We start from the raw sequence: 21,773 nt of genomic DNA on the forward strand, positions 1-21,773 counted from the left end.
CCATACCTATTTGCTTAGTTAATTCCAAGTTGCAACTTTTTTTTGGCCAGGCAGTGTATGTGTGCTGTTTGTAGTTGTAGTAGTACCCCATTTGATGAGAATGACTGGACTGCCACGTGTAATTTTGTGTAGAAATAGGCCTGTTAGAAAGATTATGCATTGGCTGGAGTAGCAGTGCAGTACTGAATCAGTGTTAGCTAATGTGAGCTAATTGTGTCATCATAGTAACTGTTGAACATTTCACCATGCACATACATGCAGAACACGCGTATCATGATGTATCAACTATTCATAACAGTATCAACTATTGGATGAATGTTTAAACTGTCACAAATGTGATCTATCCTACCATTTTAAGTTATAATCTATAAAAACCCATAAAAACCTATGTATGTGTAAGGTCCTCTTCCCCTCTCTGAGTCCTGGTTCCGGTCTGAATCAGGAAATCCCAGAGACTCCTCAGATCAAAGAGGAGGAAGAAGAACAAAGCATCAAACAGGAAGACGAGGAACTGCAAGTGTGACTCTCTACCACTTTAAACGCACAGCTTTAATCAGTATACTGGAATATTTGAAAAGAGTCCAAATTTGAAATGTGAACTGTTAAATGAACCCCATGTACAGGGCTAGCCCGTTTTATACACAATGAAAATCCATGTAAATTCAGAGATTGGTTTCTCTACAGAGGATAATATCATTCCCATATCATTCCTCTGTGTTTGATTCATTTTGATTTGATCTCAAGCATGTCCCAGAGTTCAGTGCTGTCTGTGTGAAGACAGAAGAATACTTACTTCTCTCTGTGCTCAGGCTGTCTTTGTTGAATGTCACACAGGGAGATGACACACAGAGAGAAGACATCAACTCAGAGACTCATGTCCACTCAGGAGGACTCATGGAGGATAATGATGAAGACTCCAGAGCTCAACTCAGCTGTTCACCTGCACACATGGACACAGAGGCTGATGGAGACCACGGCAACCAAGTCCAGATCAGAGCCAGTAGTACCACTGCACAGAACTCAGGTCTAGCCCCAAATTACAAGTCTGCACCAGAGATCAGGGCCACTCTGAACAATGGATATACGTTAGAAACAGCGGAAGGAACCAAGAGGAGGCCAAACCAATGCACTGTTTGTAAAAGTAGATTTGAGTTTAAAAATTATTTTAAAAGACACATTAGAGTTGACACAGGAGAGAAATCATTCAGCTGTTCGATCTGTAAGAAAGCCTTTAACCAAAAGACTAATCTTACACGACATTTGAAAACACACACAGGAGAGAAACCATTCACCTGTCCAGTCTGTTACTAACGCCTAAGGTGTCTCAAAGAGCATATGAGAACGCACACAGGAGAGAGACCATTCAGCTGTTCAATCTGTAAGAAAGCATTTAACTATAAGACTACTCTTACACGGCACATGAAAACACACAGCTGTTTCTTCTGTAAGAAAGCATTCAACAGAAAGAGCAAACTCAGAGTGCATATGAGAAGATCCTCCCCATGTAAACAGGATAATAAAGTGTTGAATAGTTGAAGATTGTGGATGTGTTCATGTGTATATTATAGAGAACCTATTGTTTAAAATGGAGATGAAATGATGTGTATAGAAAATGCTTGGACCTTTTGGTTGTTGGAGCTCACACACTTCACTAACATTTCCATACACCAGTGAACTCACGACAAGTTTTCATCCTTTTTAGGGGAATTAGATATGACTTAATGCAATGTAAAGAGAGTGAGTCTGCGCTAACCCCAAATGCTGGTTCTTTGGTCCATCTGAAAACTCAAAATAGGCTGATGGATTCAAAATATATATTCAAGTTATATTATGTTATCTCACTGTTCATTTTAAAGGTACTGTAATGTAATATTCACTCTTTATTTAGTCATTATATTCAACTATGTAAACTATGTAATCTGCACTAATGTTTGTTCTTGAGTCTTGCAGAAAATGTCTTTTGAAAGTGCAGGATCCCACGGGAAGAAGGTCACTGTGAAACCTAAAACAGAAACATCATGGGAGGATGTTTTGTGCGAAGGGAAAGAGTGACCTTCTGGAAATGCAAAAACAGAATATATTTCTCTGTGAATTTCGTCATATGTTTTTACACTGCTTGCAAAGTATATGCCCCCCCCCCCCCTTTCAGAGTATGTGTATGTAACTAGGGTTCCCTAACTTTAATAAAAGAGGTGAAAGACGGTCTGGGCCCCCAGAGAGGGTGGTGACTTGCAACTGGGGTTTTTTGCCTCTCCGCTCTTTCTCCTCAATATTGAGACAAAATAATCTCTCTTGTCTTCTCTTTTCTTTTGAACTGTAATATAGGTTGTGAACCTATCATAGGCCCAGTACAAAGTGAAAGTCAAAACTGCCGATTCAAAAATACTCAACTAAGAACTTGGTGAAAAGTGTTAGAAAGTATGCTGTAAATAAATGGCTTCAGTTTTATTATCTACAATCTGATCAAAGTAGTTATTTCTACTACTTACATCATTGGAGTAAAGTAAATTGTCACTTTAATATTATCCAAGTAAAAGGTGCACTATGCAACTTTTCTGGTGGAGGCTCTAGGCTAAGTTACAAGCCAGCAAAAGTTAAATCTGTCAACTGGACAAAACATTGCAGGAGTGAAGATGTTTCGCTGCTTCTCCAAGCAGCTTCTTCAGATCTGGACAGATTGCTGTTGGACACTGCCTAATAACTATCTCAAGGGAGGAGTCAACTACACTGAAACTGTAAACAGCTATTGTCTCTAGTTTCAGCCTTAATGGCCCTACTAGCTCCCACTATTATTTTCTTTGTTTCTTTTGTTTGCTTTGGAGTCTTCAGTCCTACAACGATTTGTCCAGTTGACAGACCTAACTTTGGCTTTTCCTATGGATCAGATATGGACGACTGAGGGATTACACAGACAACCTTCCACTAGAAAAGTTACATAGTTATGTAGTGCACTTTTAAATTGTTGTTTTATCAAGCCACATGTTTAAAAGTACCAATCCAAAATAATAAAAATTGTTTTATTCTAAACTTTAGTCAGTAAATTGCGTTTTTGCACAGAATTGTATATTTGAAATTTCAGTTTAAAACACTTGAAACGTCTGCCCTAATGCTAGCACCTGCTAGTCCACCACTTGTGACTTTTGGACCAATTAGCCAAGCTCTGCAAAGTGAAAAGGCTCTGCTCCTTTCAAATCCCTGGGGGTTAGGGGGTCAGTGGCTAATCAGACTGGTTGGAGGACCTGTGTGTTTTGACTAGTTGACAGGGTGGGGAGAGGGGAGTGGATGGTGAGGACTCCTGCCAAGCCCAGAAAGAGGAGCCTTTTGTGGCAGAGGCAAAGTCCGGAGCAGCGTGGCCCATTCACCGGTTCAGGAGAACAGCAGCTGAAGACCGGGGCCCCAACCACTAATTCTGTGTCTGATGGAGAATGACCAGAGTGGGGCTGCTGGAGCGAGGGGGGCCCTTGCGTCCACAAAGGAAGAAAAGAGAGGTGGGGGAAGCTGGAGTGTAAATAGAACTGGAGCTGCAATTGGTTTCCATCAAGAAGAAACTATTTCAATGTTTCAATTCATAATGTCATTAGTAGTATGACTTTAAAGTAGTGGTACAAGAAAAGACACAAGTAAGAGTAAAAAATTATTTAAGGAAAACATCTAGTCTAGTAGGAGTAACTTAAAGAGTTGTAACATTTGATTTATAATTTGAAGTTAATGTAATTAAAAAAACACAACATTAAATAATACACAAAAATGAGAAAAACTAATTATATTTGAAGGTGCAGTCCAGGAAACACCCATGTTCAAGTTGCATTTCATATCAACAACATAAAGCTTTTTGTCGTGACCAATGTTCCCTCTAATTTTTCAGGAGTCTGAGCAAACACACAAACTCCCTGAGTGCTCCCACTGTGAGCGACATCAGACGTGCGCACTGTGGTCATGCTGCATCGCATCCATCCAAGTTAAATGGTTTATTAAAAGAATCAAATTACCACATTTACATTTCTGTTATAAGACTTTTAATTAAGTGCTTTAGCCACTTAGGTCATGAGCAAGATTTTTGTCATTTTCATTGTATGTGTAGTATGTTAATACTATTGGAAGTATAAATATTTTATTTTAACTATGGCAAAACATGAGCTTCCATCCAACCCAAGCCAACTGTAAACTCCAATGTTGAAAACACACTTAACATTTTTATTATAAAGCTCTGACTTGTATTATGAGTATAAGCCGTTGTGTGAAGCTTTTGCTGTGACTGAGTGAGATTGTCCTACTGTGGTCTGGGAGTCAGTCCGTTAACTCTTTTTCAGTATATGACATGATCATTTGATTTTTACAACTCATAAACTAGTGCCAGTATTCAATGACCAATACACACTGAGAGGAATCTGTATCTGCACACCCAGCTGCTCTATTACTGCACATTTACATATCATATCAAAACACAATATAAAATGTATATTTGTATATAAAATATATTCAAAACAAGTGGTATGGGTCAAAATAAATATATTTACAAACCACACACTGCAAACAGTGAACAAACACACACTGGAAACAAAAAATACACTGTATATGTGACAGTGTGACAGTCATTCTGTGACATTCTGAGGTTGGAGGATCGAGTCCCGCCCGGACCAACTTCTGTCATTGTGTCTTTAGGCAAGACACTTCACCCAAGTGGTGTGTGCGTGAATGATTGGTGGTGGTGCAGATTGGCATTAGCTAATGCTAATAATTATAAATAATACACATTTGACCCACAATTAAGTTAATAGCAGAATAAACCACGCTTACCGATCAGGAACAGCATCCAGTCCATCAAATCATAAGGTCCTCTGCTCCTCAGTCCACCATGAGATCTTCACTCGGTTCCACGAACCGCTCCGGGTCCGAGATGCCTCTAGTTTAACTTATACAAACATCCACAGTGTCCTCGGTCGCGTACTTCCTTTGTTTTGTCCGTTTCGTCATGTTTAATACGCAAAACTGCTGCAAAACAGTACGTAAAATTACGCAATTACGCGCGCGTAATTTTACGCGCGGATCTTTGCCCGAGGGCGGGCCGTCGGAACGTTAAGGGGTTAAACACTTAGAATCATTAGCGAGTCTTCACTCCACATCGGTCATATCAGCTAAAACTCTGGTAGCGGCCATGAGGACGCCTGTCAATGACGTTGATAAGCTGCTCAAATACGTCTGTGAATCACATAATTGGCTGGAGCAGCTCGTCACCGGTCACACTCATTGACTCATATTGAAAAATAGCGCAGAATGAATTGTTGTGTGTTTATTTTACTTTCAACTCCGGTTCGATTTATTTGTGCGCAGCACAGATTTTCTGTGCGCGGAGACCGTGTCACCAGTGCGCAATTGCGCACGCGCGCAGCTTAGAGGGAACAGTGGTCGTGACCAAAACTTTCACTAAAGTACTGTAGTACTGTAACATCAATAAAAAAATACTCAAATAGAAGTAAAAGTATGCTGCTTTGTTTGGTGGAATAGCAGTTGTAGTAAATATTTATCATAGCTTTACTTCAGTCAAATGTCTGTGAAGAAAAGTTAACAAATAACACTTTTACTTAACACTGACAAATAAAAGGAATGCCTCTGTAAATGATATACAATTTTCAAATATTAAATTAAGAAAATAAAGGTGCCATATATATTTTATTCATCAAATAATAACTCTTGTGTAAATTACGTACGCTTTGGCCTTTGTTTACAGTCTTGGTTGCTAGGTAAAGTTACAGTATCATTTGTCCAGAGGAGACGGGAGCCTTGCCTGTGGAGTTCCAGATGAAATACTCGTTTGATTGAAGTTCTCGAGCTAAAAAATAAACAAATCTTTGAGTAAAGTTTGCTGATGGATATGATACAGAATCTTGATACTCACAGGTGAAGATTCTGGGTTTGGCAGTGGAGTAAACCTGGACTGAATGCTGGTCCACACTGCACCCCGACAACGTCAGATCAGGCACTTTGAAATACAACTGTGGAGAAAATTGTGTATTTGTTCAAGTGTGTTTTTGGAAACATTTTCTATGTTTTTGACCAGGTGTATCTGTAATCCCTCAGTCATCTAGGTATAATCCATAGAAAAAGAAAAATTCAACTGGAAAAGTTCTGAAGATGTTTTGCTGCTCATCCAAGCCTCTTCTTCAGTTCTGGTCAGATTACTGGTGGACACTGCCTTGTATCTATCTACAAGTTCTAATAGCAGTTGTAAGTAGTAGTAGTTGTTGTAAAAGTGACAGAGATTGTCTTAACCTCTGGAACAAGCACTATGTTCTTCAGAAATGCGTTTATCTCGCTTCAGGGTTATGATACTAGTGATATAAAGTGGTCATAAAAATTTTCTTTCGTCATTTAAATTTCCTGTAGCAATATATCGAGCTTCAAAATGTGTTACTGTGACAGACCTGCTATGACACCAAACATATTCACCTTAATATAAGCAGTCAGTCCACTACACAAAGGCTCTGTGGGTCCTGGCACCGGCCCACCAAAGCTGATTTTGCCCTCCAGAGAAACCTCCCGAGACTTTGGAAACTTTTGCCCTAAAATAAACAGAGTTAATTTCATTTCAGAAAGTATGATTTGTATTAATTAAAGGTGCACCATGTAACTTTTTTTGTTAAAGGTTTGGCATTACTCTTATTTATCTGCATGGAAACAAGCAATTGCCACCACTAGACCAAGATAGAGGTCAGATCTGTGGAGAGGCAAGCCCACTCACAATAAGAATGCATATTTTTCAAGAGATTTTGAGCAATAAAACATGTACTTGAATAGATAAGTAGGCATATCCAGCAAATGGCAGACCCTCCACCAGAGTTCCAGAGTGCAGCTTTAATTGCTTAGAGACTATACCTATAATCCAGACTAGCAGGTTCTTTTCCTTAGAGACGTCCAGCTGTCCATGGCTTACTTTAACTTCCACAGCACTCATCTGATCTCTGCAATAACAATTGTACAAAAATAATCCACAGATACCTAGTGACATATACTATTTTCTACCTCCAAGCTGAGATGTCTCTATTATAATAGAGAATACCTGTTAAAAAAGGGCAAGTGTGCTTCACAGTATTCAAAGCTGTTCTTTACACTCTCATGAAGCTTTAAAGTGGCTGATATGTGCAACAGTTGGTCCTCATTCTTCAATTGATAAGAACCGAGGATTGGTGGCACCGGGACCTGACAGAAACATGGAAATCAATGAATAAATAATACAAAATAATAATAAAGCTAACAACAACTAGCATAGTAGCATTCGCTTACTAATTTTCAGACAATTGACCTCGAGAGCTGCTTATGCAATATGGCTGTACTGGGACAAGATACATTTTGCTCAAATATATGGGAAAAAACTGAGTACAGGGCCTTTCATTTTAGACAAGTGTTTTCACAATACTAAAATTTCAAACTCAATTTTGATACTGAAGAACAGACTCAATACGCAATACTGATTCCAATACCACAATAATAATAATAATAATAATAATAATAATAATAATAATAACAACAACAATAAACATTCTATAGACCACAAAATGTGATTTTCAACATTAAATAATTGTACTTTTGTTTATATTATCATGTGGCCTTATATCTGTGTAATCCTTCAGTCATCCAGTAGGTTCCATAGTGGTCCATGCGTATACTAGTCTATGTGTCTTACACTTGTTCTGATACAGCTCTAGATCATGCTACAGCTATTCAGGAAAGGTTCATTTTTGTCCTATAAATGTGACCGTTTTAATATCGATAGCTGCTCAAATGAGTATCTAGTTTCAATACTAGTTTTGGTATCGATCAGTAACTGCTCTTTCATACTTTTGACAATCACATTTAGTACATGGTTGAGTTTACACATGTCTTGCCTGGGAAGTATAGCTGCATAGTCTGAAGGGTTCTAGAGGAGGGGAGAAGGGGAACTTGTAAGGCCCAGAAAAGGCAGTGCTGTCACTGTCCACGCTGGTGGCTGTGAGGATACTGGAATCTAGAGACGTGACACAGGGATGAACCAAAATGTCCTGCAGCGGAGAGCCATTAGGGGGCAGCGTCAGGGTCACGGTGACATTAGGAAGAACACCCTCCACTTCACACTGTAGGGAAAAACATCCATCAGAAAAGCTGTTCACTCATCTATTTAATGTATAGATCTATATTTGTTGTAAACTGTGGTACAGGTGATAGTGGTGGTAAGTGGATGCACTCTGGAATTTTGTTTAGGTATGTTCTGAAATAATTCTAGCTTAGACCTGGGTTTGGTTAATTCTTGTGTAGTCTAAAGGTGCACTATGTAACCTTTTTTGGACAAAGGTCCACCACCCTGTCTCTATGGAGGTTTTGAGGGCTGTAGGATTTTGGCAAAATACCAAAACATTGCAATTACAATTAGATTAATGCATTTATATTTTAGGGCATATTTTAAACCTGCCCAGAAGAATTAACATTTGAGAGAAGACTGAAATCTGAACTGCTAAACTAATCCCAGAATCGCATGCATTTCAGGGCATGTCTTTGCTTTTGCTAATTCCATCCATTAAAATTGCGTTTTGATTCAATTGCGATTACTCTTGTCATTGCTTTGCCTGGAATGTTCCATAGTATGACACTAAACGTATCTATTGCCATGGAGTCAAGCAGGTGATTCCACCAGGCCAATTTACAAGTGAAATCTCTGGAGCAATGACCTTGTTGACACTAAGAGTAAATGTTTTCACAAAAGGATTTTTGGGCAATAAAACATTCACAATGAAATAAGACAAAACTAGATCATTTTCATGGAAACAAGCCCACACATGCACACACATACACCATAAAAGTTACATTGTGCAATTGTAAATTTAGTCCCGTTTTAATCTTAGTTTAGACCTTGCTTGATAGTCCAAGTTTAGAACTAAGTCTGATTTTGACAGAAACTAAGATTTTTTGGGGGTAATACATAGTGCAAAGAGGTGTGATAATCGCTTTAAAAACTATCTGATTACCCTGTACTTACTTTGCATGTGACAGTGCCATAGACATCCCACAGGTCTTGACTGTTGGGGTTCCCGTACTGCATAGAGCGCACCACCTCAGTCAGGGTCACGTTCACCACTGCTCTGCCTCGGTGCAGTCCTGTCTTCCAGGATGGCTGCTTTTGGTTCCCCACAGGTATGACCCCTGTGGAGGCAGCAGGTGTTCCAAAAACAGGGACATCCAGGGGTGTTCCCAGGGGGCAGATCTGCAGCAGCACAGAGGGCAGAAAAGCCAGACGAGAGGCCAGTCCTTCAGGGTCAGGCTTACCCCCAGAGCTGATGAGGAACATTTGGAGACCTGACAAAAGTGTAAGGCCCTTGGACACAGAAAGCAGGCTGGACAGGGGCGGGCGTGGTTTTATAGGGACATCTACTAAAGGCAAACATGCCAGTATAAGTGATCCATGAGAAACAGCCAGCACAGGCCAGAGGGTGTCCTCCTCACAGCCACTCACACGCAGATCCAGGGCCAGGGAGCGTGGGCAGTGCGAGCAGTCGTCCCGCAGAAACACATAGGACTTGTCTGGGTCTGACAGTCCCAGCTCAGTCAACAAGAGCTGCAGCACCACGTCCTCATCTGGGACAGGGACGTACGCTGTTCCCCCCAGCAGCTTGGCCCGGTGCTCCACAGTGGAAAACCTCCTGTAAGGAAACACAGGACACGTGAGCTTTCTGACATACAGGGGACATAGGGCAATGGCCGAACGGGGGAGGGGGAAGCGGGGACTCTCAGTTTGGACTTTTTACACAGGATTCTGCATTTACTTATTAAAGGGGTATTTTTAGCGGGGGGAACAACATTTCACTACACAACATTACACAACACTAAACAAAAGCCAGTTTGAAATCAAAACATCAGGGCTCGGACAATAAAAGAAATTGTCTTTTGTTTCTTCTTACCCTGAAAACAAATGAAGCTCTACAACGCTGTTAACGCTTTTTAAATGGCTTGACGTGTAAACTTAAAATCGACTTACTTGGAGAAGCGTAAAGACACATAGTCTCCCTTTTCTAGGGAAAAGATCCACAGTGCCCGGATGCTCATAACTCCAGCTTTATCAACGCTCAGTTACCATCTTTTCCAAATTACGGACAAAATACAAAAAAATATCAATCGTTGTTCCGCTGGGCATCGGATATTTCAGCAAAACACTGTGGATGAATGCTACTTCCTGTTTTATCATGTGAACGCGCTCAGCTGATGCTGCGCATGCGTACTCGGCTGCAGCTGTCCCACCCTCATACAGGAAGAGGCTGCAGCGCTAACAGCTAGCTGTCAACAAAGGACATCTCTGCAGATATCACCAAATCAATGTGGAGGTCTGCGTGTTGGTCTGCTTTGGGATCCTAATCCTACATTACATTTGACCGCGGCGCCAGCCTTATCTGGACGATGGCGACCACTGCTCAGCTGTTCGAGGTAAGAACAGTTCCGGAGCTGTGCTAGCCGTTTATTAGCTCAGCAGCTAAAGATGATCAGGGGAACCATTTCTATTCAGTTTGATCTCTGCTATGATACAGTGCATGTATCTGTCAGGCATTTTTAATCCAACATTCATTAAGACTTCATAGGAACAGCTGATTTAACTTTACACAATGGCACAATATAATACTCAAAGGCTTACAGAAGTATAATAGATGTGTAGAAACCTATGAATGAGCTGAATAGTGAGCTGCTCTCATCCTGAGCATGTCCCTGCAGGAGCCCTTCGATGCAGATGAGTACATTGAAAGGCTGGCCTGGAGGACTCCAGGAGGGGGCTCCAAAGGAGGGGCAGAGGCCTTTGACCCCAAAAGGTATAGTACAGAGGACTGTGTCACATGGTCTGGTCAGTCATTATGGAGCACACACAATGAAAGATTGAGTCGCCTAGTGTCAACACATGTTTCTTTAGCTGTTTTAGCACTTTCCTTTTGTTAGGTCCAGGTGAATTCAATATTTTGTGGTATCTCTGTCATTTTAGTTACTGTTGTGACCCAATACATAATGGCATTCTTTATTAAATCAAAAGATATTTACATATATAAACATATATTGCAGTCATATTACATAATTTTCTAATAACAGATACAAAGCTGAGCTCTTTGTGGTAGTGGCTGTGATGTTTATGCTTGAGTTACTGCTCATGAGCGCAAATGCCATACCAGTTTAACTACTCTGCAGCGTACGGTCTTATCTGTTTCCTCCATAAAACTGTTGGCTCCACAGCACCTCTGAAGCTTCCCAAGCTGAACCCACATATCAGAGGAGGCCACCGCTCTGTGCATCACCAGCACAGTGACTGTCTAGTGAAGTATGGGAGATGTCTTAAGCTCCACCAGTGCGAGGGAATTAGCCAGGAGATTAGACACTCATGGTTTTGGGATGCTTCCTGCTCTGAGATGTGCTGCTGACTGCGAACATTTGCTCTGCGTCCTGATGACACTTTAAATGCAGCTGACGAAGCTGCTGCTGCTCAGAGCTTCTTAAGTCTAGGGCCCAGGAATTAAGCAACTGCGCTTCTGTAATCACTAACTATAAGTGCGAGGTCAGTAGGACAGGTTTAGCCCCCAATCTAAATGACTCTAGCAGACTACACATGTCTCTGATGGTCCCCTCATCTGTTTTTGATCTGATGTTTTTCTAGACTGTTAGAAGAATTTGAAAACCACATAGAGGAGCTGAAGCAGCTGGATGAGAAAATCCAACGCAAAGTGGAGAAACTGGAACATCACTGTCATCGAGAAGCCAAGGAGTTTGCTCACAAAGTGCAGGACCTGCAAAGGAGCAACCAGGTGTGGAACATGTCCTGTTGTATGTTTTTATTTAGTATCACATGCCCCAGCCTCATGTGATCCTTATGTCTGATGCACTATGGATCCAGGTGGCCTTTCAACACTTCCAGGAGCTGGATGAACACATCAGCTACGTGGCCACTAAGGTGTGTCACCTTGGGGACCAGCTGGAGGGGGTGAACACACCACGGCAGAGGGCTGTGGAGGCACAGCGCCTCATGACCTACTTCAATGAGTTCCTGGATGGAGACCTCCGCAGTGATGTGTTTCATAACCCCGACAAGGTAAGAGCCCTGCAGGTGTTCTTATGCACAGTGTAGGCTCTGACAAGTACCCAGCTGAGACAGCGCTGGAGGTGAGAATCTACAGGATTAGGAGGCAAACCACCCATATTAATTTGTCGAGTTTATCCCGTTAGTTGGATCCCTGGGCTAATTTGGATTAATAAAGTGTCATTTGCTGTGTGACAATAGCTGGCTGATTGACTAACATGGATGTCAACATGCTTCTGTCAACCTTAATTACATTTAGTGGGCTGTCGAGGAGTGGAAACGTGGTTGGTCCTTAGCTTTGAGTTGCATTACTGCAACATTCATGTAAAGGATAACACTCATTTAGACTGGCAAATGAAATGTTTTGTCTACATAAAGCCAATATTGTGAGATAAGTAAATGCTGAGCCTGAAAGTTAGATTTTGCCATTGCAGTTGTAGAGAAGGGCCTGTCAGCAGAAACATCATTAGTGGATGCTGCGCTGGGAGTGTGGGGTCAATCCCACAGACAAGAGCTCCAGATGGAGCCTGTTTTTGCAGAACACCGTTCTGAAATGTCTGTCCACACACTTCCTGAGCATACCTCCAGATGAGGAGAGGAGGAAAGCTGCAAGTGAATAGCTGAAGGGGTATGGCTTTGCTAATCCTTCTGAAAGGGAGGGCTGGGCCGCCAGCGTGGAGACAAGTGCTGCTAAACCCTGACTGCAGGGAGACGGCTACATTACTTACATGGGATTTAGCTAATCTTAGCTGGGGGACAGATACTTAGAAAACCTTCGCTGAGCAGAAAGGCTGGATCCTCCTCACGGGAGCACAGTAATGATGTTAGCTGAGGCAGGCATCTGCGCGAACAGAGCAGTTGTGAGCATGGGCCTTTGCTACGACGGGCTTTTTCTACAACGTGTATGTCAGGAGGCGACGGGTGGGGGGGGGGTCTACAGGCCCCTTACACACATATCCCTGGCCGGACAGATTATTGAAGGCGATTTAGACTCCTGTGGGATTACAGCCCATTCAGAAAAATCCTGCCAATAAAGAGGTGGATGTGCTGCTGCTGCTGTAGCTGCTGATGGCCAGGTGAGGGCCTGTTATCTGCTCCTGGAGAACACACAGGCAGGAGCCAGGAGGGCTGCTCTAACATCAGCACACCACAAGGGGCAGGAGCAGAGGCCTGCCGCTGTGTCATCACAACCTGCACTGGACCTCCCCCCTCTCTGTCTCTCTCTGTCTCTCCTCCCTCTGTCTCTCCTCCCTCTGTCCCTCCTTCCTCCCCTCCATCCCTCCCTCTCCTCTCATTCCCTCTTCTCTCACTCCCCCTCTCAATGTCTCTCTCTCTAGATTAAGGAGGCGGCTGATATCATTCAGAAGTTGCACCTGATTGCGCAGGAGCTGCCGTTTGACAGGTGAGTCAAGACTCACTGTCTGTTTGTCCTTGTCAGTTTAAGCACATAGCTACACTATTTAACATTTACCTCTACTGTATCATACGTATATGGTACTTCTTCACAAATACAGAACATTAAGTATGCCTCATTTCTAAACTGTATTTGACACCTGAATAATATTTTCTTTTTTTGTCAGATTTTCGGATGTCAAGGCCAAAATTGCAAGTAAGTTTATTACTTTTGCTTTACTTATGGCCCACAAAAGATAACAAACTGTATGAGATTTTTGCTTATATTTAAAGGTAAATACCATGATTTGGAGAGGCAGTTAATCCAGGAGTTCACAACAGCCCAACGCAGGGGTGAGATTGGACGAATGAGGGAAGTAGCAGCAGTTTTATTACATTTCAAGGTAAACTACTACTATTACTACTTTCATTTGTTAGCCTGCCAAATATTACTGCTGAAATATGTTTAAACTCACTTGTCCTTCAGGGCTATGCACATTGTGTGGATGTCTACATCAAGCAATGTCAGGAAGTGAGTATATTCAAGACATTTAGAAGCTTATCACATGACTCACCACGACTCACCATGGTTTAACTGTACAGGGAGCCTACCTGAGAAATGATGTGTTTGAGGACACCGCAGCGCTCTGTCAAAAGGTCAACAAGCAGGTGGGGGAGGTGTTCAGCAGCCCGGAGACAGTGATGGCCAAACTCATCCAGAACATCTTTGAAAACAAACTGCAGGTTAATATTCATATGCCTAACCAACAGTCTTTTGTAAATGTTTTTTTGTGTCTGTTTTATTTTAAAGGGCCTGTACCTGATTTTCACCCATGAGTCAACATGGTTTAGTTTTTAACTTTTAGGATTTCGGGCATTTGGATATTGCACCATGACACGGTCTAGGATAGTCCTATGTGGTTATTTGCATATAGTTCTCCAACCTGCATCTTCTTTAAGCTTCTTTGTCACTACTGATAATGCACTGTGACCGGGAATCAAGTGTCTGGGATAGTGTCAGATGGTTGGTTTCCCATGATTCTTAGTGAATAATGAGCATGATTGGATGAAAAAGGTGGCCCTGCCAGTAGTCCTTATTTAAGTGTTCTTATTTAGCAGCTTTAATCTTTACCTTTTACCAGTCATATTAAATGTTTGTTCCTTAGGCTCATGTCAAGGAAAAACTGGACAGCACACGTCACTCAGATGCGGAACAGTACCTCAAGAACCTCTATGACCTTTACACACGGTACTACATGGGTTCACTTTTTTTTTGTTTATGGCCTTTGTAATCCTAATCCAATCCACTTTATTTCTTTTGCATATTTTACAGTCAACCATGGTTTCCAAAGTGCTGCACATAATTAAATACACCAACTAGTTTACCCAATAAATAAAACAAAATAATAAAAATAAATAAAACTAATAAAAACAAGTAAATAATAAAACTATAACCTGGCAACAAACTTTTATACACACGTTTTTAATGTTTTATATGGACTTGTATACGTATTTGTTTTGTTTGTTTTTGTGTGTATTGTATTTTAAACAGGGAACCCATGAAAAAGAGAGTCTGGGTGCTCTCATTGGGTTCCCCTGTATAAATAAAGATAAAGAAAAGGCTCTCAGCCCAATTCAAACCATTAAAAACATAGCAATCTTAAAATCACTTGTAAACAAACAAGAACCCTCATAACACTACACATTTATTTCCACAGAACCACATCTCTTGCCACCAAACTCTCAGAGTTCAACCTTGGCTCGGACAAGCACACATTCTTGTCCAAACTAATCAAGAGCATCTTCTCCACATACTTGGAGAGCTACATGGACATGGAGAGGGAGTACCTCCGCTCTCGGGGGGCCATGATCCTGCAGCGCTACTACGACTCCAAGAACCACCAGAAGAGGGCCATCGGCTCAGGAAGGTGGGGTTTGTACTTGTACGGATTGTTGGGGGTCTTATGTAGTTTAGAGGTTTACACAGCTCTCTCCCATGTACCACCACAGTATCCAGGAGTTAAAGGAGAGGATCAGACAGCGCACCAATCTGCCCCTAGGCCCCAGCATCGACACCCATGGAGAGACCTTTCTGTCCCCAGAGCTGGTGGTCAACCTCCTGCAGGAAACTCGACATGCTTTTGAGAGGTGCCACAGGGTGAGGAGCCAGTTATATCAGATATGGATTTAAAGGGGATGGTTTGTCATAAATTGGTAAAGAAAAATTCATTCATTCTACTTGTTATATGGTTTAGTGAGGTTGTTCTTCTAAAAAGACAAATTATAATTTATAACTTACTTTATGCTGCAAAGACTGATACTTCCTAGGCAATGGTGGAAGGTACAAGGTACACTGTAATGTGTTTTTAGGTATCTGTACTTTACCTAAGTACATTTTACTTTTAAACTTTTTATTTTTACTTCACTACATTTGAGAACAGGTATGTGACTGAAAAGTAAACGGTACCAGTACTTTTCATATGATTCGAGGGGTTAATTTGACCATGTTTGTGGTAACACCCTGACAGCTTCGACTTTGAGGAAACAAAAATAAATACACAAAATTCATAAGAAATCACGAAAATGACAAAATTTTATACTATTTTATACTATATAATATATATTATATTTATATACATACGTACATACATACATACATACATACATACATACATACATACATACATACATACATACATACATACAGAGGTAACTTTTTACTTCTGTATCTGTACTTTTACTTAAGAAACAAGTACTTTATTCACCACAGTCTTTAGTCTTTAGCACACCTAATCATTTCAGTACATAAATTACTTTACAAATTTATACATTTCTTTACACTACAAAGCAATCGGTTAGTGTCGTCTTGAAATTCCCAGGCTATTAATTTGTTTTGTTTTGGGTTTTTTTTTGGGTTTTTTTTTAAATGGTTCACTCATCACTGTATACACAGTGCTGTCAGGGAAACAGTGCCTAATCCAAGCATTCTCACTGAAAGTGAAAGTATCAAAATGTAGATGTTTTCAAACTATGCACATTAAGTTAAATACAAATGTAAAAGTACTTAAAGAAATATTTAAAAAGCTAAATACAAAACCTAATCTAATCATTTTGAGTTAAATATGAGTAAGGTGTTGGGAGTTGGGGTATTAATTAGTTACTAATAGGGCTGTTGGTCTTAAGTCATTGAATTGGTCGATAAACTCAAGATTCATAAGTTTTATAAAGTCTTTATACACATATTTCCCAGTACTTTTTTCTACATAAATAGATGTTTTTGCATGAACTCTCATGCAGTTGTGTCTTGTGAGTGCAGTTTGGGTCAGATACATAGCGATAAGTAATAGCTTTGGAAGCTTTTGCCAGCCATGTCTTTTCTTTAGTCGGCTAGAGCCTTAGTTACTAAACCTGAATAATTTATAACAAGCTCTTTTTTTTAAATAATGAAGTCTTTCTTCAAGCTTTATTAAGGCTAATTAATGTGTAGTTTTTATAGTGTTAGCTGACTTGCCTTTGTGATATTACATTTAAATGCTTCTCTGTTTTATGTAGCTTTCAGATCCTGCCGACTTGCCTCGAAACGCCTTTTCAATCTTTCTGTTGTTAGTGGAGCATCTGTGTGTGGATCACATAGATTATGCCCTGGAGATTGGCCTGGCTGGTAGATGATCATTTCATTAAAGCGTTGTAATTAATATGCTGATAATATATACATTTGTGTATTAATAATGAGTATTTTTTTATGCAGCCATCCCTTCACCTGATGCCAAAAATGCAAACTTGTACTTCCTGGATGTGGTTCAACAAGCAAACTCCATCTTTCATTTGTTTGATAAGCAGTTCAATGACCAGCTAATGCCACTAATAAGGTCAGTACCCAAAGATTTTCCACATTATTCTTATTAAAGGGTCCATAATACGTTTTCTGATCTGTTACAATGTTGTTTCTTCATCACAAACAGATCTGGAGTTATGTTTTGTTTCATTCACACATGGTTCACACACAAATCCTGAAAATTTAGCTTGATTTCTTCTCAAAACAGAAAACACTTCCACCTTGTGATGCCATGTGGTAATACGGGAAGTGCTCCACTGTGGTGTTTTTTATTTGTTTTTTTTGTTTTTTTAATACATTCAGTCGTGAAATTTCCAACCTTTACTGAAGTAAAGGTAAAGGTAGTTGTTAACTTGAAAACTACCAGTTCATGTCGTCACAAGGTGGAACAGGGCATTTTGGGCTTTTGAGGCATAGGCAGCCTAATAATACATGTTTACTCAAATGTGTGAATGAAACAAAACACAACTCCAGACATGTTTTGATATGGCTTAAAACTCACAAGAGGCAATTTTGTGTAATATGGGACCTTTAAATGTCATCTTAAAATGTGTCTTCTCAGCTCTTCACCAAAGTTGGCTGAGTGCCTGCACAAGAAGAAAGAGGTGATCGAACAAATGGAAGTCAAACTGGACACTGGAATTGACAGGTACCAAATTAGTTGCCTATTTTATTCATTTTGAAAGTAGGAAAAAACTGCCTAAACGCATTCCCTGCTCTTAATAGAACACTAAACTGCATGGTGGGACAGATGAAGCACATTCTGGCAACGGAACAGAAGAAGACTGATTTTAGACCTGAAGACGAGAACAATGTCATGATCCAATACACCACAGTAAGACTCGTTTTTATTGTTCCAAAAAATCTTTATTTAAAGTCCATTCTTACAGTAAGTGTAGTTTCCTCTCAACAAATATGACCTTGGCCTTGTGGCATGCTGGTTTCCATGGAGAAAAGTTTAATACTATGCAACATTTGAGGCAAAGCTAATTATAGCTTTTAAGATATTAATCTTAAAAGGCCTATGAGAGGTTTGACTACTAATTTTACTAAAACACAGATAAGATCATTATATTTATATTTTTATATTTATTTTTTGATAAAAACATTTTTAAATTCCCAGTTTTACGTCCTGATTGGAAATTATGACATCACGGGAAGGGAATTGTTACTGTTACCTAGTAACTACATTGTGCACTATTGTACACTAGACCAAAACTCAGCTAATGTACACAGAAATTATTATTTGAATTAAAATATTTGGAAAAAAAATGTTCTTACATGTAAATGTTGCCAAACATTTGGATAGAATTGTTCCTAGGGCTATGCCATCAATATGTTTTAGAATTCTCTACTAACATATTTTTCAACTTCTCCTGTCAAATTGCTTCGTGATTGGTGTAAAACTATCAAGATCAGGTATTAGCCCACCAAATTAAGTAAAAATTTGAAAATCATAAAAACATATCACATGCATTTTAATGAAAACAAGCAGATAATGGACCCTCCACCCGAAAAGTTAAATAGTGCACCTTTAAAAGCCTCTCCTCACTGCAGGCCTGCTCCAAAGTGTGTGCATACGTGAGGCGTCAGGTGGAGCATGTGAGGAAGTCCATGGACGGGAAGAACGTGGACACGGTGCTGACGGAGCTGGGGATCCGCTTCCACCGCCTCATCCACGAGCACCTGCAGCAGTACAGCTACAGCTCCATGGGGGGCATGCTGGCCATCTGCGACGTGGCCGAATACCGACGCTGCGCCAAGGACTTCCGGGTGAGTGACAGAGAGGGGAGGGTGAGGTTCTGGTTTTGCAAGATGAAATTGCTTTTAAGATTGTGAGATTTCTTTTCCAGGTGTGCAACAAAGATCATGGTACCAATGTTTTTACATTTAGCTCAGTTAAGTGCAGTTTGAATAATCAGTGCAACAATGACAGCAAAAATATAAAAATCAAATATATCCAAAATTGTGAGGCTAAAATGAGGTGAACAGCACCATTTATTTATTATAATTTATGTCAAAGTCAATCTCATGGACTCAATCCTGTGTCTCGTATTTTCTGCTGTCATCAGTAGTCCCTTTTTTGAATGTTTAGCTTTTTGCTTGTCTCTGTACTTAACTGATTCCCTGTAGTAGAGTAATATGACCATATAGGATATTATAAAATTGTCATAAAATGTGACCAATGTATGGTCCATTTTCTGGTGTTTTTTGGTTGTCTTGAGGCTAAAAAAGCTCTACATGATATCTATATCGATAACAAAATGATTATTAAAACACACATTTTTAATACAATAGAATGCAATTTTAAACACAAAACAAAAGCCTTTTCAAATAATAACATTAAGGAAATGTCCTGCTTTGCCCATTTGTCTGCAATAACACTTTTGTATTGATTAACATCAATCTATAAATGTTTTTTCACAACCCTGGAGCCAGTGACGAACACTTTAAATTCAACTTTCTTCCTGTGTACATTTGAGTAATATTACAAATGTTTGTGTAGATTTAAGTGAATAAAAAACAGAATAAAAATCTATAGCTAAATGCCATGTTAGCATTCTTGTAATTTAGCTGTAAATCCATCCATAATATTTTTGCTTGTGTTTCTTGCAGGTCCCTCTGGTGTTGCAGCTCTTTGACACTCTCCATGCCCTGTGTAACCTCCTGGTGGTTGCCCCTGACAACTTGAAGCAGGTGTGCTCTGGAGAGCAGCTCACCAACCTGGACCGCAACCTGCTCCATGCCTTTGTCCAGCTGAGAGTGGACTACAGGCAGGCCAGGCTGGGGAGGCACTTTAGCTAGTGTCCTCCCAGCCCCCCCCCCACTCCGTCCACTAAGGGCCTCCGCTTTGACCTGACACATGCACCTTGAAGAGGCCGGTCCCTGCCTCAGAGAAGCCCCACACTAAACTGTCCTGGGAAACCAACAATGAGGGATCTGTGCATTTAACTTTCATTCATTTGGACTATTGTCTTTAGACTCTCATTTGTTTTTAAATACTAATTCATCAAGTACTTATGGTTGAATTTCAAAAAGTATATGTCAAATGGATAACACTGAAATCTGTGCATATATAAATGACTTTGATTGTGCCAAATATATGTAACGCTGTGGCTGCGCAGGAATAAAGCTAAAGCTACAGTCAAAGAGAGCTGCCAGAACCTCAGTGCAATCAAGTGTAAGAGGAGGAGCACGAGATAGGGCTCTGTGTCACATGACCACCTCTGACCCCTGACCTGTGACCTACAGGTGCAAAGGTCACCACAGTGAGTATGATGAAGCTGTTGGGGTGGTCCTGGTCCTCTTTGGTGTGAGTTCACAGGCTGCATACAGCACTGCTCTGAGGCAGTTTCTGGGTCAGATCCCTCTGTGATGTGACCTCACTGATTAAAGAAACACAGTTATGTGTTATGTGTTCGCTCTGATAACCTGACACTCACATAGTCAAAGACCCTGCCTCTTACAGAACTGCTGTTTACCTCAATTAGCAGCTCATTTAAAGATGTGCTGGTGCAATCAGCACGCCTCTGCTCTGAGACTGAGTACTGAATTGAAAGTTACTGACTGAGAATGTCACTTTGAAAGGGAGATGAAACAGTCTGCCTTTCTATGAAAGTCATCAAGTATTCATGGGAATTCTTGCCACTAGAGTAAAGTTCTTTCTTTGACTTGAGGAAGTGTGCAGAGCCAGAGGGGATTAGATATGTGCCAGTTGATGAATTGTGTGCTGTAGTCATGGACTGGGACGAGCGCACAGATAGAGACGCCTGAGCTCAGCTGCAGCTCCAGCTGGTTAGTGTTGTGTAGAAGGTACACAGAGCAGGGCAAGTTCAAACAACATCATTAATTAGGCTAATATTAATATTATCAATGCCACATAAATTCAATTCTCTCAGCCCTAATCACATCTGGATAGCTTGTAAAAATTATTTTGTTAGGCCCTGATGCAAACAGTGGGCCCATTCCAAACATTTGAAAACTATTTGTTTTTGCAGCGATTAATGTGTGCGCTTGGTGGAGGGGAGGGGGGAGAGGAGCCGGGCCAAGCTTGATAACCGGTGTGGAGACGGTGACAGCAGCACCGCCAGGCCCTGGGGATCCCAGCACACGCACACAGCAGCAAGGGGGAGGGAGGGGGCTCTGCTTTTTGGGGTGTCTGTTTGAGCAGGTGGAGGGGATTAGTGATGCTGTCAACACTGGAGCGCTGGATAAGACTGGCCTCTCCTCTGCGTCCCTGTGAGCTACACTTGCACATACACGTTTGGCAAGAGACAGACACCAGGACAAATGAACTACACTTTCACCTAATGTTATAAAGTTTACTATATAGTAACGCTCTTCGTTGTTTTCTTATTTAAGTTGGACAAAACGTCCTCCATCACAATAAAACACAGTTATTCACAGCACAGATTTGGATTGAAACGAAACAGCATTATATTCTAAACTGTGTATCTCTTTGCTGTGTATCAT

General features: G+C 40.7%; 2 protein-coding genes across 2 annotated transcripts; one reads left to right on the forward strand and one right to left on the reverse strand.

Annotated features, from left to right (window-relative positions):
* Positions 1-3,623: 3,623 nt before the first annotated feature.
* Positions 3,624-10,220, reverse strand: ap5m1 (adaptor related protein complex 5 subunit mu 1). Its single transcript, XM_033987915.2, has 8 exons — positions 10,004-10,220; positions 9,008-9,668; positions 7,884-8,108; positions 7,058-7,197; positions 6,874-6,959; positions 6,448-6,560; positions 5,897-5,993; positions 3,624-5,830 (listed from the first exon to the last, which is right to left on the reverse strand). The coding sequence occupies exons 1-8, from the start codon at positions 10,069-10,071 to the stop codon at positions 5,748-5,750; spliced, it is 1,473 nt and encodes a 490-aa protein (XP_033843806.1). The 5' UTR covers positions 10,072-10,220; the 3' UTR covers positions 3,624-5,747.
* Positions 10,221-10,254: 34 nt separating this feature from the next.
* Positions 10,255-20,450, forward strand: exoc5 (exocyst complex component 5). The gene is made up of 18 exons (XM_033987914.2): positions 10,255-10,446; positions 10,729-10,823; positions 11,654-11,801; positions 11,891-12,085; positions 13,411-13,475; positions 13,654-13,682; positions 13,760-13,869; positions 13,953-13,997; positions 14,069-14,209; positions 14,632-14,714; positions 15,184-15,393; positions 15,476-15,623; positions 17,018-17,126; positions 17,214-17,334; positions 17,863-17,949; positions 18,027-18,135; positions 18,858-19,073; positions 19,917-20,450. The coding sequence occupies exons 1-18, from the start codon at positions 10,420-10,422 to the stop codon at positions 20,103-20,105; spliced, it is 2,127 nt and encodes a 708-aa protein (XP_033843805.1). The 5' UTR covers positions 10,255-10,419; the 3' UTR covers positions 20,106-20,450.
* Positions 20,451-21,773: the final 1,323 nt, after the last annotated feature.

This window comes from Periophthalmus magnuspinnatus, chromosome 22 (assembly GCF_009829125.3).
Source record: "Periophthalmus magnuspinnatus isolate fPerMag1 chromosome 22, fPerMag1.2.pri, whole genome shotgun sequence".
In the NCBI taxonomy this organism is placed as follows: Eukaryota; Metazoa; Chordata; class Actinopteri; order Gobiiformes; family Gobiidae; genus Periophthalmus; species Periophthalmus magnuspinnatus.